This window comes from Dama dama, chromosome 16 (assembly GCF_033118175.1).
Source record: "Dama dama isolate Ldn47 chromosome 16, ASM3311817v1, whole genome shotgun sequence".
Lineage (NCBI taxonomy): Eukaryota > Metazoa > Chordata > Mammalia > Artiodactyla > Cervidae > Dama > Dama dama.
The window spans coordinates 10,868,092-10,881,781 of record NC_083696.1 but is presented as its reverse complement, the minus strand read 5'-3'; the positions used below and the strand labels follow the sequence as shown (position 1 = coordinate 10,881,781).

The 13,690-nt window shown below is 41.6% G+C and overlaps 1 protein-coding gene across 7 annotated transcripts in view; it reads right to left on the bottom strand.

Moving 5' to 3' along the window:
• Positions 1-13,690, bottom strand: part of SUSD1 (sushi domain containing 1) — a 183,681-nt gene that overhangs the window by 115,568 nt on the left and 54,423 nt on the right. For 6 of the 7 annotated variants that reach the window (XM_061163419.1, XM_061163424.1, XM_061163423.1 and 3 more), the window contains 2 exons: positions 9,031-9,128; positions 8,224-8,410 (listed from right to left, as the gene is read on the bottom strand). The exons of the other annotated variant lie outside the window; for it this stretch is intronic. In XM_061163419.1, the coding sequence (XP_061019402.1) occupies positions 8,224-8,410; positions 9,031-9,128 (285 nt within the window). The remainder of the gene's footprint in view (positions 1-8,223; positions 8,411-9,030; positions 9,129-13,690) is intronic. 7 annotated transcript variants of the gene reach the window in all.

Sequence of the window (13,690 nt, the reverse complement as noted above, 5' to 3'; positions counted from 1 at the left end):
CAACAGAAGCATCAAACCTGGCTCCAAGTTCTGGCTGTACAACTTCTTAATTGCATGACCTTAGCTAAGCCACTTAACCCCTCTGACCCTCAATTTCCTTATTTGTGGAATCAAGCAATCCGGGCTGCTTTTCTTATATCACAAGCATAAATAATGTATATATATTTTAAAACTGTGGTAGGACTTCCCTTGTGGCTCAGTGGTCAAGAACACACCTGCCAATGTGGGGGATGTGTGCTGGATCCCTGGTCCGGGACGATTCTGCATGCCGGAGCAACCAAGCCCGGGTGCCACAGCTGCTGAGCCAGGGTACCCCAGAGTCCGTGCTCTGCAACAAGAGAGCTCACCGCAACGAGAAGCCTGAACGCTGAAACTAGAAAGTAGTCCCCCACTCACCACAACTAGAGAGAGCCCCGTGTGCAGCAACAGAGACCCGGAGCAGTCAAAAATAAATGACTAATAATAAAATCAATAAAACTATTGTTAACCAGTAAAGGTGTGAGATTTTAGAAAGCTAATCCTATCATTTGGATTGTCCATAAGTAAAATGTCATGAAGGTAAGTATATCAATAGGCAGAAAGTCTGAGAATAAGGAGAAACTGAATAAAAGTCAAAGGTCAGGGATTAGAACTCTTAGAGCAAGTGTTTCCAACCTAGAAGATGACCAGAAAGTAGATGACCAGGCAAGACGTTTGTTCTCAGCAGACAGTATTTCCAGGGCTACTTAGATGAGGGCTAAAGCAGTAAAATAATCAAGCAGCAGATGTATTTCCATCACTGTATAGAAGAAAAGTCATTTCATGCCTCCTGCAGCCTAATTCATTCCTTCAATGTTCTATTTTCTTAAGGCAATTAAAAAAAAAAAAAAAACTTTTTTACTAATGAATAAAGACCCCACAGAGAGTCTAGTAGAACCAAGACTAATTTCCAAGAAAAAGCAGATTTCCTAACAAACAAGTCTGGACATTTTTTACAAATGTGAAAAAGTTTCAGTGTTTAGCAGAGAGAAGCTTTTTATAACAACCTTTCATGTATATTACTCCCACTGGAGTCTTTGCTACCTAAGAAGAAATAATGATAGCAATAAACTTTTGTGTTCAAAATCAGAATTGTCCACAGCATTTTAAATGTCACTGACATAGGCAGCATCAGGCAATCAGCTCGGAGAAAATAGTCTTGGCTAGCTCTTATTGGAAGATGTAAAAATATGGTTATGAGAAAGAATTTGAAGACCTATCACAAGTGCTCTCCGTTACCTTCACAACTTTCATTTTCAAGATTGGATAAGGATAGCAGAAACAAAAATTGCCCCATGTATGCACATGGTTTTGAGGCATACCAAATACACCTATGTGAGCAGTATCACATACAGTATATGTCTGTACACAAACAGAACATAAAGCAGAAGTATCGTCTGCAGAGTTCCTGTCTCAATATGATTTTCCCACTTATAGCCATTATGGTCTGAAAACAAAGGCATCTGGTTCCCACTTCCCACCCCCAACCCTGACAGAATTGACGGAGAATAGTAAAAACGGGTCAGTTTGCATCTGGGTTGAAAAGAAGGGTTGACTGCCATCTATAAGGCAGAAACATGAAGATATTTCTCCATAGCACAGCGTGGAAGAATCTAGGCAAAGAAAAAGGCTGAGAGCTCTGTGCAATATGCTTTCCAAGCAAAGGAGCAGGGTCCCAAAATCTCAAAGGAAGGAACAGGGGAGGACTACTGCCCATTGAGTTGTGGGCTGGAAGCAAGGACAGGCCACAGGACTGCTCCGTCTGGAGCCCCTTAGCCTAATGGCTCCCAATCCTAAATGCCCATCAGCAGATCTAACGGAAAGCTTGGACATTGGTGGGTTTTTTTGGGTCTTTTTTCCTTTTCTTTTTTTAACTCACCAGGCAATTCTGATAATCACCCAGGGTTACATACACTGTTCTCACTATTTCTACTTCTAATAATAATAGTCTCTCGTTAGCACACTGGCCTGCGGATCTGGAGGTTCCACCGGACAGAGAGCTGCAGTTGGCAAAAGGGGAGACTTGTTCCTTCCAGCCTCTGTAGGCGAAGCTCCACATGAAGCCAGGTGATGCTAAGCTGACACAAGAGCTACAGCTTTGCCGATCCAAGACAGCCAAGTGCTCGATCAGGGCAGGAGGCTTTCTTGCAGCTGCTCCCCAAAGGACACTGGATCATCCAACCAGCAGTAAATCCCTCAAGATGAGACCTGAGATAAGCATATCAATATTATCCAATAAAAAGTAAGACCAAAGGGAATGCCATCCATTTTATTATGAAAGTGAAAGTGAAGTCGCTCAGTAGTGTTCGATTCTTTGCAACCCCAGGGACTACAGCTTACCAGGCACCTCTGTCCATGGGATTTTCCGGGCAAGAGTATTGGAGTGGGTTGCTATTTCCTTCTCCAAGGAATCTTCCCGACCCAGGGATCAAATCCAAGCCTCCCTCATTGTAGGTAGATGCTTTACCGTCTGAGCCACCAGGGAAGTCCATTTTATGATGAAGGGAATATCAATCCTAAATAAAACTTTAAGAAAACCTTTTTATTTACTTACTCATTTATTTGATTGCCTCGGATCTAAGTTGCAGCACGTGAAATCTTTGTTCTCACGGGAGACCTTTTCACTGGGATGCACAAACTGTCTAGTTGTGGCTCATGGGTTTCAGTATTTGTGGCTCACGGGCTTAGTTCCCCTATCAGGGATCGAACTTGCATCCTCTGCATGGCAAGGTGAACTCTGTACTATTGGACCACCAGGGAAGTTCCCTAAATAAAACTTTTACTTCCAAGGGTAAATAATTGCAGTCGAGAAAGGGGGGAGCCTAAGAAATGAATCTACAAAGAAAAAGAGGGAGATCAAGCCTTGAAAGCAAAGAATGAACTCTGTTGAAAAAATATTGAACAAAATAATGGTGAAACTCAGCAACATCTGTTTTGTACACTCAGTAAAAAAATTTTAAAGATGTATTCAAACAGATAAAGGATGAGATGGTAAAGGAATGTGATAGCAGAGAGGAAACTGCTTGAGAGAGGCAGAAATAAAAGAGGAACTAGAAGAGACAAGAAGCAAAAGGAATGAAAGTGCAGCAACAGACTTTAAAGTGCATCAGAAATGCACATAATTGCATAAATTATGCAATTGATAAATAAATAAATATGCAATTAATAAATAAATAAAATAATAAATAAAAAAATAAATCTAGTGCATAAATGCATCTAGAGAACAAACTTACCACATACTCACAGAAGGCAGAGGAAAAAGGCATGGATGGAAAAAAAGAGAGAAAGTGGAAGACCAATGCAGACAGACAAGGAATTCCACATAGGAGTATTTGAAGTGCAAAAACAAATGTCGGCCCTTGCCATGGGTGCTCGTCATCTACCTCTACAAAGATTAAATTATGTGCTGCTGCAGCAGCTGAACTCCAACGCCCCCTGAAGGAGTTCAGAGCGGAGAGCAGAAATGAGGCACTCTGTGCCCCCGGAACACTGGCAGGACAGGTCTTCAGATAGCTAGATATTCTCAGGAGCTGATTTTATGAGCCCAATTCTTCTGTCTCCTCATATCTAGAAAAGCCCTAAAATCCTTCTTGGTGAAGATTGTTTCTTGTGACTAGCAGAACTTCACGAGACAAGCAGAAACTTTCTACCAAAAAATCTGTACTTGATTCCATGTACTCCCCCTTTGTCAAAATCACATATATAGTGTCCTTCACCCCTATGTCTTTGGAACAGTTTCTCAGGCTATCTGAGGTACTGTCTCCCAGGCAGCAGTCCTCTGCCCCAAATAAAACTTAACTCTCAGCTCTCACACTGTGCATATTTTTTTAAGTTGACACAAACAAAAACAATACTCAGAGATTTAATGAAAGAAAATATTCTTAATGTGTAGATAGACTGAAATGTGAAAATCCAAAAACTCACAGGGCTCTAGGAAAACTCTGTGAAAAACATTAACATGTATATAACCCATGACTGAAATTTCATGAAAGAAAAGATTTCTGTCTCATTCACTATTGATTTCCCAACGTCTAAAACTGTCAGACACATAGTAAGTGGTCAATAAACATTTACTACATGCATGAGTAAATGATTAAAGTCTGGAACTTCACATATAAAGAAAACTATGATATCCAGGCTGGAAAAAACCAGATTGTCTACGTGGGATTGAAAAAATAAAAATCACACCTTCAAATTCCTCTTTCAAAATTTGAAATTCCCAAAGCCAATGTGAAACGCCTCCGAGATTCTGACAACAACGGTTTTGGTCCAAGAATTCTATCTTCAATCAAGCTCCCTTTCACTTGTGAAGACAACAAAATGAGGTTCTCAGATAATCCTGGGCTCAGGATTATCTCACATTCCTCAGTAAGAAGATAGAAATCACGACGCAGAAAGAGAAAAAAAAATAGAGAAAAACAGAAAAACTTTGGTATGAAAGAACCACTAGTAAGCACTAAAACTATGAAAACATATAGCTGTTTATATAATTGTTATAAATATTGCTATAAGTTTTTATAAAAATGAATTCTTGAGAGATGTAGTGCATGTTAAAAATAATTAAAAATAAAAATCTGGCAATAAAAAGCTTTATTAAGCTAGTAGCAAAAAGAAAGCAAAAGGGGAAGGAATAAAAGGAAGTAAAAAATGCTAACTTCCTTGTCTTTTTGGGGGAGAAGTCAACACGATTCCAGTCTAGACACTGGTAATATGAGAAATACACATTCAAACAGGATTTTTTTGGTTTTGTTTTTTAATGTGTAGTACCAAATAAATTCAAGATCTATACTGTCTGAATCACTGAGAAAAGAACATCTGTGCAGCAAAGAGAGAACGCAACAGACATAGCAACAAAGCACAAAAAAGAAAAAACTAAGGTGACAGAAGAAAGGAAAACCATATCACAAACACTACTGTGTAAATGGATTAACTCTATTTTTCTCACAAACGTTTGCAATGTATGCTATCTCCTCAAGTACATCCATAGCGATATTATCCAGACAGATTTTAAGAACAAAAGTGGGCAAAGGCATATCAGGCAAGTAGACCACAAAGAAGTCAAGAAAATCAGGGCCAAAAAATTATTAAATAGGCTAAAGTGAGCCACTTGTTAATAGTGCAAGTTAGAATCTACAATTAAGACATCAATCATGAACATAAATATCATAACATCAAAATGTGTGAAACAATCAGAATGTATAAGACAAACTGAGAAGAATGGCAATCTGAATAAGCAAAAAATAATAACAACAACAAGAACAGAAGTCCTGAAAAATCTTACCACTGAAGTTGATTTAAAACTAAATCTTACCTTATTTATAAGCAAACACTATACCTAGTATTGCAAAACTTTGCCAAATAGTAAATCCCAAGAAAATGTCAACAAGTCCCCCCAAAGAATACTAAAATTGAAAAAAAAAACTAGAAATCAACAGCAAACTGTAAATGTTGAGAATATTTTAAACCTACCACTTGATAACATACATAATTAATCTTTCAATCAATGGGGAAATCAAAATACCAAGCATATAATGCTATGAAAGTAAAAATAAAGGGAACATATATCAACACCCTCATAAATAATTCTTCCATCAAGGGAAAATCAGAATAGCAATTATACCATGTCTTGAAAGTAAAAATAAAGAGAATATGTATAAATGCCTAAGGAATTCCACCAAAGCTCAAATCCAGAAGGGAGAAAGAAGAACTGAAGACTTTTATCATCAAACAGAAAATAATGGAAATAAGTTGAACTATGCATTTAGCTCAAGAATTTAGTAATAGAACAATACAACGAACTTAAGAGAATCAGAGACAAGGAAATTTAAAAATGAGAGAAATTAATGAGATAAAAAATAATTTTAAAAACCCAAGAGATGATTCTTCAGGGAAAAGAATAGTGATGAAACAGACAACCCAAGCTAAGCAAATCAAGTGTTAAAAAGAAAGAAACACAAAACTAAGAATCAAAATAACCTGGGGATATATAAGCTATAACTCCAGATGAGTTGTCAATAAATATTCCGTTTGACATTCTGCAAATATATTTAAAATCACAACTAAATGGACATTTTCTAGGAAAGTGTAAATTATAAAAATTGACTCAAGAAAATGTAAGAAACATAAACGAATACTTAAAACCATAGAAGAAATTGACAGTCATCAAAGAATTATTTCCCAAAGGGGTAAAACTTAAATGATATTATGAGCAAATGCATCCAGCTTTAAAGAAAGGGGATAATCCTGAAGTGATATAAACTTTTCCAGGGTATAAAAATATGGAAAACTTCCCAATTCATTTAAAGAGAACTGGCATAGCACTAATCATGAAATCAGATGGCTAAATGTGCAGGATCTAGATGAGCAGAATGACAAATCTTCCCATGAAGGCATAAATAAACAGGAAAGACAAAACTTGAGTAGATATGGAGAAAATGTAGAAATGTACCTGGTGCCCAGTTGGGATAATTCAATATAAAGCTCAATCCTCACTAGATTAACTTGCAAATTTAATCTAGTTCCACTTAAAATTTCAGACAGAAGGAGGTCTGGAGACATTAACAGACTCAGTCAGGGTCACCCAACTCTTAAGCAGCAGAGTTAAGATGTAAATCCAGGTCTGTCTGAACCCAAAGACCATGCTTGCCCCAGCTGAAATTAACTTGAAGAGGTTGAAGAGGATGTTAGAAAAAACAGTGGACAATGAACAGCAAGCTGTCATTGACTGAACAGAGACAGATGAGTTTGGAGTCCTAGGATGATCTTTTTATTCCTAATAAATCTACAGTAGTTTATTGTTAAGTCTGAACAATTTTCTCTAATTAGTCACCATATTAAGTTGACAATATCTTTACCTAACATAGTCTTTACTTAGAAATAAATCATTTTATTTCTATACAAGTACCCTGAGACCTATTTTGTATAATTTCATAGTCTGAATGATATTGTAAAGACTAGCACACTTTTTATTTATTTCTGCCACATCCATGTTAATTCCTAGTTCCTAGCAGCAGCAATACCTAAAGGTTGAGTTTTCTCAAATTCACTTCAGTCACTCAGTCATGTCCGACTCTGAGCTAGGCCTCCCTGTCCATCACCAACTCCTGGAGCTTGCTCAAACTCATGGCTATTGAGTCAGTGATGCTATCCAACCATCTCATCCTCTGTCATCCCCTTCTCCTCCTGCCTTCAATCTTTCCCAACATCAGGGTCTTTTCCAATAAGTCAGTTCTTCACGCCAGGTGGCCAAAGTATTGGAGCTTCAGCTTCAGCATTAGTCCTTCCAATGAATATTCAAGATTGATTTCCTTTATGATTGACTGGTTGAATCTCCTTGCAATCCAAGGGACTCTCAAGAGTCTTCTCCAACATCACAGTTCAAAAGCATCAATTCTTCGGCACTCAGCTTCCTTTATGGTCCAACTTAAATAGGTTTTCTTAAATAGGACATCAAATAGCTAGCTGAGAACTACCTCAACCCATACAAGACAACAAATAACACCAATGGCTTCTCAAGGTTTGCTTTTAAAGAATTTAATTAATTTTGACATCCCACAACCAGAGTGATGAAAAAAACTTATTGTAATTGTCATGATGATATAAAAATCCAGATGATATATATGTGTCTTGGTGTTTATTACAACCTCTTGAAGCTCCTTCCTGTCCAATCTGCTTTACAACCAACTTCTACCCTCCTGTATCCTAGGGCTGCCTCCTCCTCTCCACCTGCTCACCCTCACTTTGCATCCCCACCCCAATCAGTCCTGGGGTCACTTCTCATCCTAAATGTAGAGCTGCTGGGTCGGCCTCCCTGGCTCCTCCTTCGTCATAGGCAAGAGTGAGAAATGACTTTTGAGTTTCCACCGAAGATAAGCCAGATGGCTACCCTCTATTGCCTTGGACAGCTGAAACAGAGGGCATCATTGCTTACTGCTGTCTTTTAAATGCCTTCTTATTACCTTCCACGTCAACTGGAAGACCCAGCTAAGAATCCATACATCAGTGCCCATTCCGTCTGGCATCCTTAGGACAGGAATCTCTCCTACTAGCCCTGCTCTGGTTCTGACCCCTGGAGTAATTAACCCCTTGGCTGCAAACCTTAGAAAGTAACTATGAACTCTCCTGACCTGTGGATTCTGAAGCATGTTTCCCCACACCCTGCGCTGAGCATTCTCTAGGAGGAAATGAGACTTCACCTCCACCTACCAGCTGTCTGGAGCTCAATGACGGCTGGCACCGAGCGTCGGGGAGGGGCTGTAGAAATGTTCACGGTGTAGTTGGTGCCCTGGTACAGGTCTAGGCACACTTCTGGGGTCCTGCTCTCTGTGGTCAAATTAACTGTCTCCTCATGACCTGATTCCAGGGGGTCCAACCGTTGTCCTTTAATGTATATCTTTGTGAGGGGAAAAGACAAGAGAACCCACGTGACTCCACTGAAAACAACCAAGAGAGGTTTTGTAGTGCTGGAGCCTACTCTCTACCTACTCCCTTTTATGCTGCACTGCCCACCCTGGGGGAGACAAATCCAGCAGCCCTCTGCTCTCAGGTATCTGATGATGAAATCTGATGAGCCCGGTAATCCAGAAACCCTGAGAAGTGACGTGAAATGGAGAGTTTCTCTAAGGAGTGCTATCCTGCACTCAAATGACCAGCGATCAATGGAGGCAGTCACAACCTGAGACCCACTCGCTGCATCCTGTCACCCAGGCAGCAGATGCTTCTAGGCTTGCTCTGGGGGAGTAACACACAAGAGCTTGGAAACAAGCAATCATGATGATGCCAAATATAAATACACCCCCCACATATACACCCTTGAGGATGACAAACACATTAAACACCAAATGTAAAATAAAATAATCCTGATATCTTAAAAACTCTACTCACTTTAAAAAGGACTATGGCATTGGAGAGCTATTTGATTGAGAAGCACTTCCGGAAGCAAGTTCCTCTGACTCTTATTCCCATGGTAACCATCTCTGCCCTGGCAGAAAAAAAGGAGCTCACTTCACTTACCACATATTCGATCCTGGAGTCTATTCTTCCTGGGTTTATTTGCCACCTCACACAGGTGTTATTAAATACCGACACCTCATTAATTTCTATAATTATTTCTAAAAGAGAAAAAGAAAGAATCCGCTCAACACAATGCATCAAAGGACTTTGGAAAAAGCCTAATGGCCAGCCCATCAGAGGGCATGACTTTGTTTACTTGCCGAGCTGGTCTCTCTGCTGGTCACCATTCACACTAGGATTCAGAAACCGAATCAGCAATTCAAGCTATCCCAGGCCAATCATCCAATTTAACTTTATCATGAGTGAGCTCGGCCAGATGTGGAGGAAAAGGCAAGATTCCTCTTAAGTACGGGTGAGAATTCCAGCCTGTGACTGGTCTGACAGGCCACTGGATGCCACTGGCATTCCATTCCCCGAGGGGAAGGAAAGGGACCCAGAGTCGAGCCCTGAACCTTCCCTGCAGCTGCGCAGGTTAGACCAGCTTCCGGTTCCCTCATCCCACTGACTGATGGAGCGTTTTGATCGCCAGGTCACTGCTGTTCCCAAGAGGGAAATGACCCACATCACCACCCAGGACTACTCCTCAGGAGCAGCCCATTGCAGGTAAACTAAATAAATTCTCCACAAGGTCCCTGGGTATTTCTGGGGCTCCTTTAACTGAAACCATTTAAATCTGATTTATCAGGAAGCCACTAATTTCTTTAAGTTGCTCTGTTTCTTTTAAATATTCTGCATGTGGTGGCGGTGGGGGGGGGGGACTAATTGAGAGGGTAGCACTGAAACATACACATTGCATATGTAAAATAGATCGCTAATGGGAAGTTGCTCTATGACACAGGAGCTCAACGCAGTACTCTGACAACCGAAAGGGCTGGGATGGGGTGGGCGGTGGGGGGTGGGAGGGAGGCTCAAGAATGAGGGGACACATGTATACTTATGGCTGATTCACACTGTTATACGGCAGAAGCCAACACAATATTGTAAAGCAATTATTCTCCAATTTAAAAATTTCAAATAAATAAATATTCTGTATATATTTCATGTAATAAATTTAGCAATGTGGGAAACCATATTATGGCCTTGGTTCCTGAGATAACAGTTTCCGATGAACCTAGTAAACGACTTAGGAAGTTGTTCAGATGAGAATGGGGAAAGGACTTAGCTTTTTATCTATTTAACAAATTTCCTGCAGATAAGTAAAACTATTTTTACTTGCAGCTGACATGCTCTTGTCTAAAAAAAATCCTAAGGAATTCACACACACACACACACACACACAATTAAAGCTAAGAAATAAGTTCAACCAGGTAGCAGGATACAAGGTCAATGCACAAAAAGCAATTGCATTCCTGCCCACTATCAAGGAACAAGCCAAACATGAAATTTTAAAAAAACTCACGACAGCATCAAAAGGAATAAAATTCCCTGCAGGTGAAAGTGAAAGTTGCTCAGTCGTGTCTGACCCCATGGACTATACAGTCCGCGAGATTTTCCAGGCCAGGACACTGGAGTGGGTAGCCTTTCCCTTCTCCAGGGCATCTTCCCAACCCAGGGACCAAACCCAGGTCTCCCACATTGCAGGCAGATTCTTTATTAGCTGAGCCACCAAGGAAGCCCAAGAATACTGGAGTGGGTAGCCTATCCCTTCTCCAGAGGATCTTCCCAACTCAGAAGCTGAACCGGGGTCTCCTACATTGCAGGCGGATTCTTTACCAACTGAGCTATCAGGGAAGCCCTATTCCCTGCAGGTAGAAATTACCAAACTATCACCTCTAGAGGACAGAATCAACATCTCACCAAACGGGAATATTCCTCAGCCCACACCAAGCTTCCCCACTGAAGCAGACGTCCGTTATGGACCTTTTAGACCCTCTCAGCTCACATGTCCCTTGCTGCTGCCCTGTCTGGGCTTTGACAACATGACCGTGTCTTTTCTCCCAGGCTGGGGTTTCCCTGCTGCATGTGCATCCTGGAAGTGGGGGGAATGAACACTTTCTGAAAGACAGGAAGTACTGGAAAAATCTGCCCCTTACTTTTCTTCCCCTTGTAGAGCAGACCTACAAGACCTCTCAGGGCGCCGCTGCACTGATGGAGCGATTGCGTGCACTTCGTAAGGACCAGGCAACAAGGAATCCTCATGCAGTGGCTCGGCTTCCTTCCCTGCTCTGCCCACCTCAGGTTTCACTCCCGCTTCGTGGGGGGTGTGTGTGTGTGTGTGTGTGTGTGTGTGTGTGTGTGTGTGTTAGTTGTTCAGTCATGTCTGACTCTTTGAGACCTCATGGACTGTAGTCTGTCCAGGCTCCTCTGTCCGTGGGATTTCCCAGGCAAGAATACTGGAATGGGATGCCACTGCCTTCTCCAGGGGATCTTTCCGACCCAGGGATCAAACCCACGTCTCCTGCATTAGCAGGCAGATTCTTTACCCCTGAGCCACCTGGGAAGCCCCATTTCTTCATACTCAGAACCAATGCTACCTTTAGATAGACCCTAATCTACTGACCTCCTTGCCCATGGAAGATTTTATATCTTTACTAAATCACCCAATCAGCAGTACTGCCGAGCTTTGATGTCACACATGACCTGGTCATGGGTAAGCCCAGTCAGCTGACTGTAAGTGGGAATAAATGGAGGCAGGGAGAGGAAAAGAGGCAAATTTCTGGAGAGACCCCAGAGGATCAACCGTGCCCATCTATTGCACTCCTGGGTCACTACATCATTGTTTCTCCCTGGAGCACAGATAATTTGAAATCAAAGAAATACTCCAGGTGTGGACATGGGTATTTTGATGAATGCAAAGATCCAATCCATTCACCTCCTTAGGTAGCATAATGATGACACTGGCAACAGACTTTTATCAGCTTGAAAAAGTCCCAAATATCCCCAGTCCCTTCCCTCTCCAGCCCTTCAAAGCACTAGAGTTCTAGACTCCTCTGTTCACTCCCACAGCCCCCTGACACTTATCCCCTGGTCCAGAAGGAAAAGGAAACACCCCAGTCCTCACCTTGTTGCTGAGTTGCCATTAAAGCATATTTCCTTCCCACTCAGGACACTTTGCCACCCAAGCAGTGATTAGAAAGGAGACATGAAAGTTTCCTTTCTTGTTCTTCCTTTTTGTTCATTCACTATGACAACCGCAAATGACATCTCACAAATGCCATCTGCCTCCAGCCTGTGCCCTGCTCTCTGCACAGATGGGACCCAGATTTTACTGTAGGGAGGTCAGCTATTTCATTCCAAGGAGCAGTTGAACAAAATTCAGTTGCTCTTCCCTCCAGGTGTCTACACACCAGCTGGAAAGACTTCTTTGTCAATGTATCAGATATTAAACATCTCCATTCATGCTGCCCTTTTAAAGGAGATGACTCGAGAGGCTACACCTTCATTCTAATAGTACTGAAAACTGAAAACACTTTTGGACGTTCTCTTTGGAACTGAGTCCGGGGCACTTTATTCACCATTGACCCTTAACTGAACCATCACTGAACACCAAACATCTCCCCTGCCAAGCACTGGGCTGTGATGATCAGAAGGTAAGTCTTTCCCTCAGGAACACTGTATCTAATGGAAGAAGTTAACACACAAGCAGATAAATTATGGTTCCATCAATATCAGAACAAAGTTATACACAAGTACCACAGGGTATAGAGAAAGAATCCACCGACTCTCACCGGGAGACCTGGGGAAGCCGGCTTCATGGAGGCCATGCAACCCTTCACGGCTGCAGGGCTTACAAGTGGGGAAGACATCTAAGCAGGTCCAAAGTCCTAGGTGTAAAGGGTATGGACAGTTTCAGAGTGGTGATGGGTAACGTGCTGGAGAGGAAGAAGAGGGGCAGCAAGGTTTCAGAGAGAGAACAGGAGCAGACTTTGAAGACCTGGGCACCAGACTAAACGCAGACTTCCTCCTACCAGCCATGGAGAGCTAAAAGCAGGAAGATGATGGGGACTCTTTTTGTTTTTTAACAAAGATACCTCTGGAGGAGGAATTCCCTGGCGGTCCAGTGGCTAAGACTCTGAGCTTCCGATGCAGGGGCACAAGCTCGATCCCTGGTTGGGAAACTGAGATCCCATGCTGCGTGGTGTGGCAAAACAAAAAATTCTTTTTAATTAAAAGAAAAAAAAAAATTCTGGTGTGTTTTGAAGGTAACACTGGAGGTCACAAGGAAAGAATTTGACCTCCTTTACTCCGTGATTCCAATACATCAAACACTGATATATAGATCTTTATAGACTTGATCACATCTTCACAGTAGTCATGGGAAGCAATCATAAAGTCAGTTATAGGTGAACATTTATTGAGTTGTTACTATGGACCAGATCGTGTAGATAGTACTTAAAATGCATCATTCATCTAATCGTCAAAAATAACCCTGTGGGTTTGATATTATCGTGTCCATTTTACAGACCTGAAGCTTAGAGAAGTAACGCAGCTAGTAAGTAGTCAAGTCAGAATTCAGAACTAGACCTACCCGACTCCAAAACCCAGAGCCTTTGCACTGAAGCAGTTACTCAGCAAAAAGGTGAACATATGGAATCAGGGCACTGCCTTGAAAACCATAAGCAACAGTTTCTCCTGAAGGAGAAGCAATAGGAGATGAGTGATAAGGCGTCTAGGCTGACTGCCAGTCTCTGAGCCTGAGAGTCTGAATGGATTGCCTTCG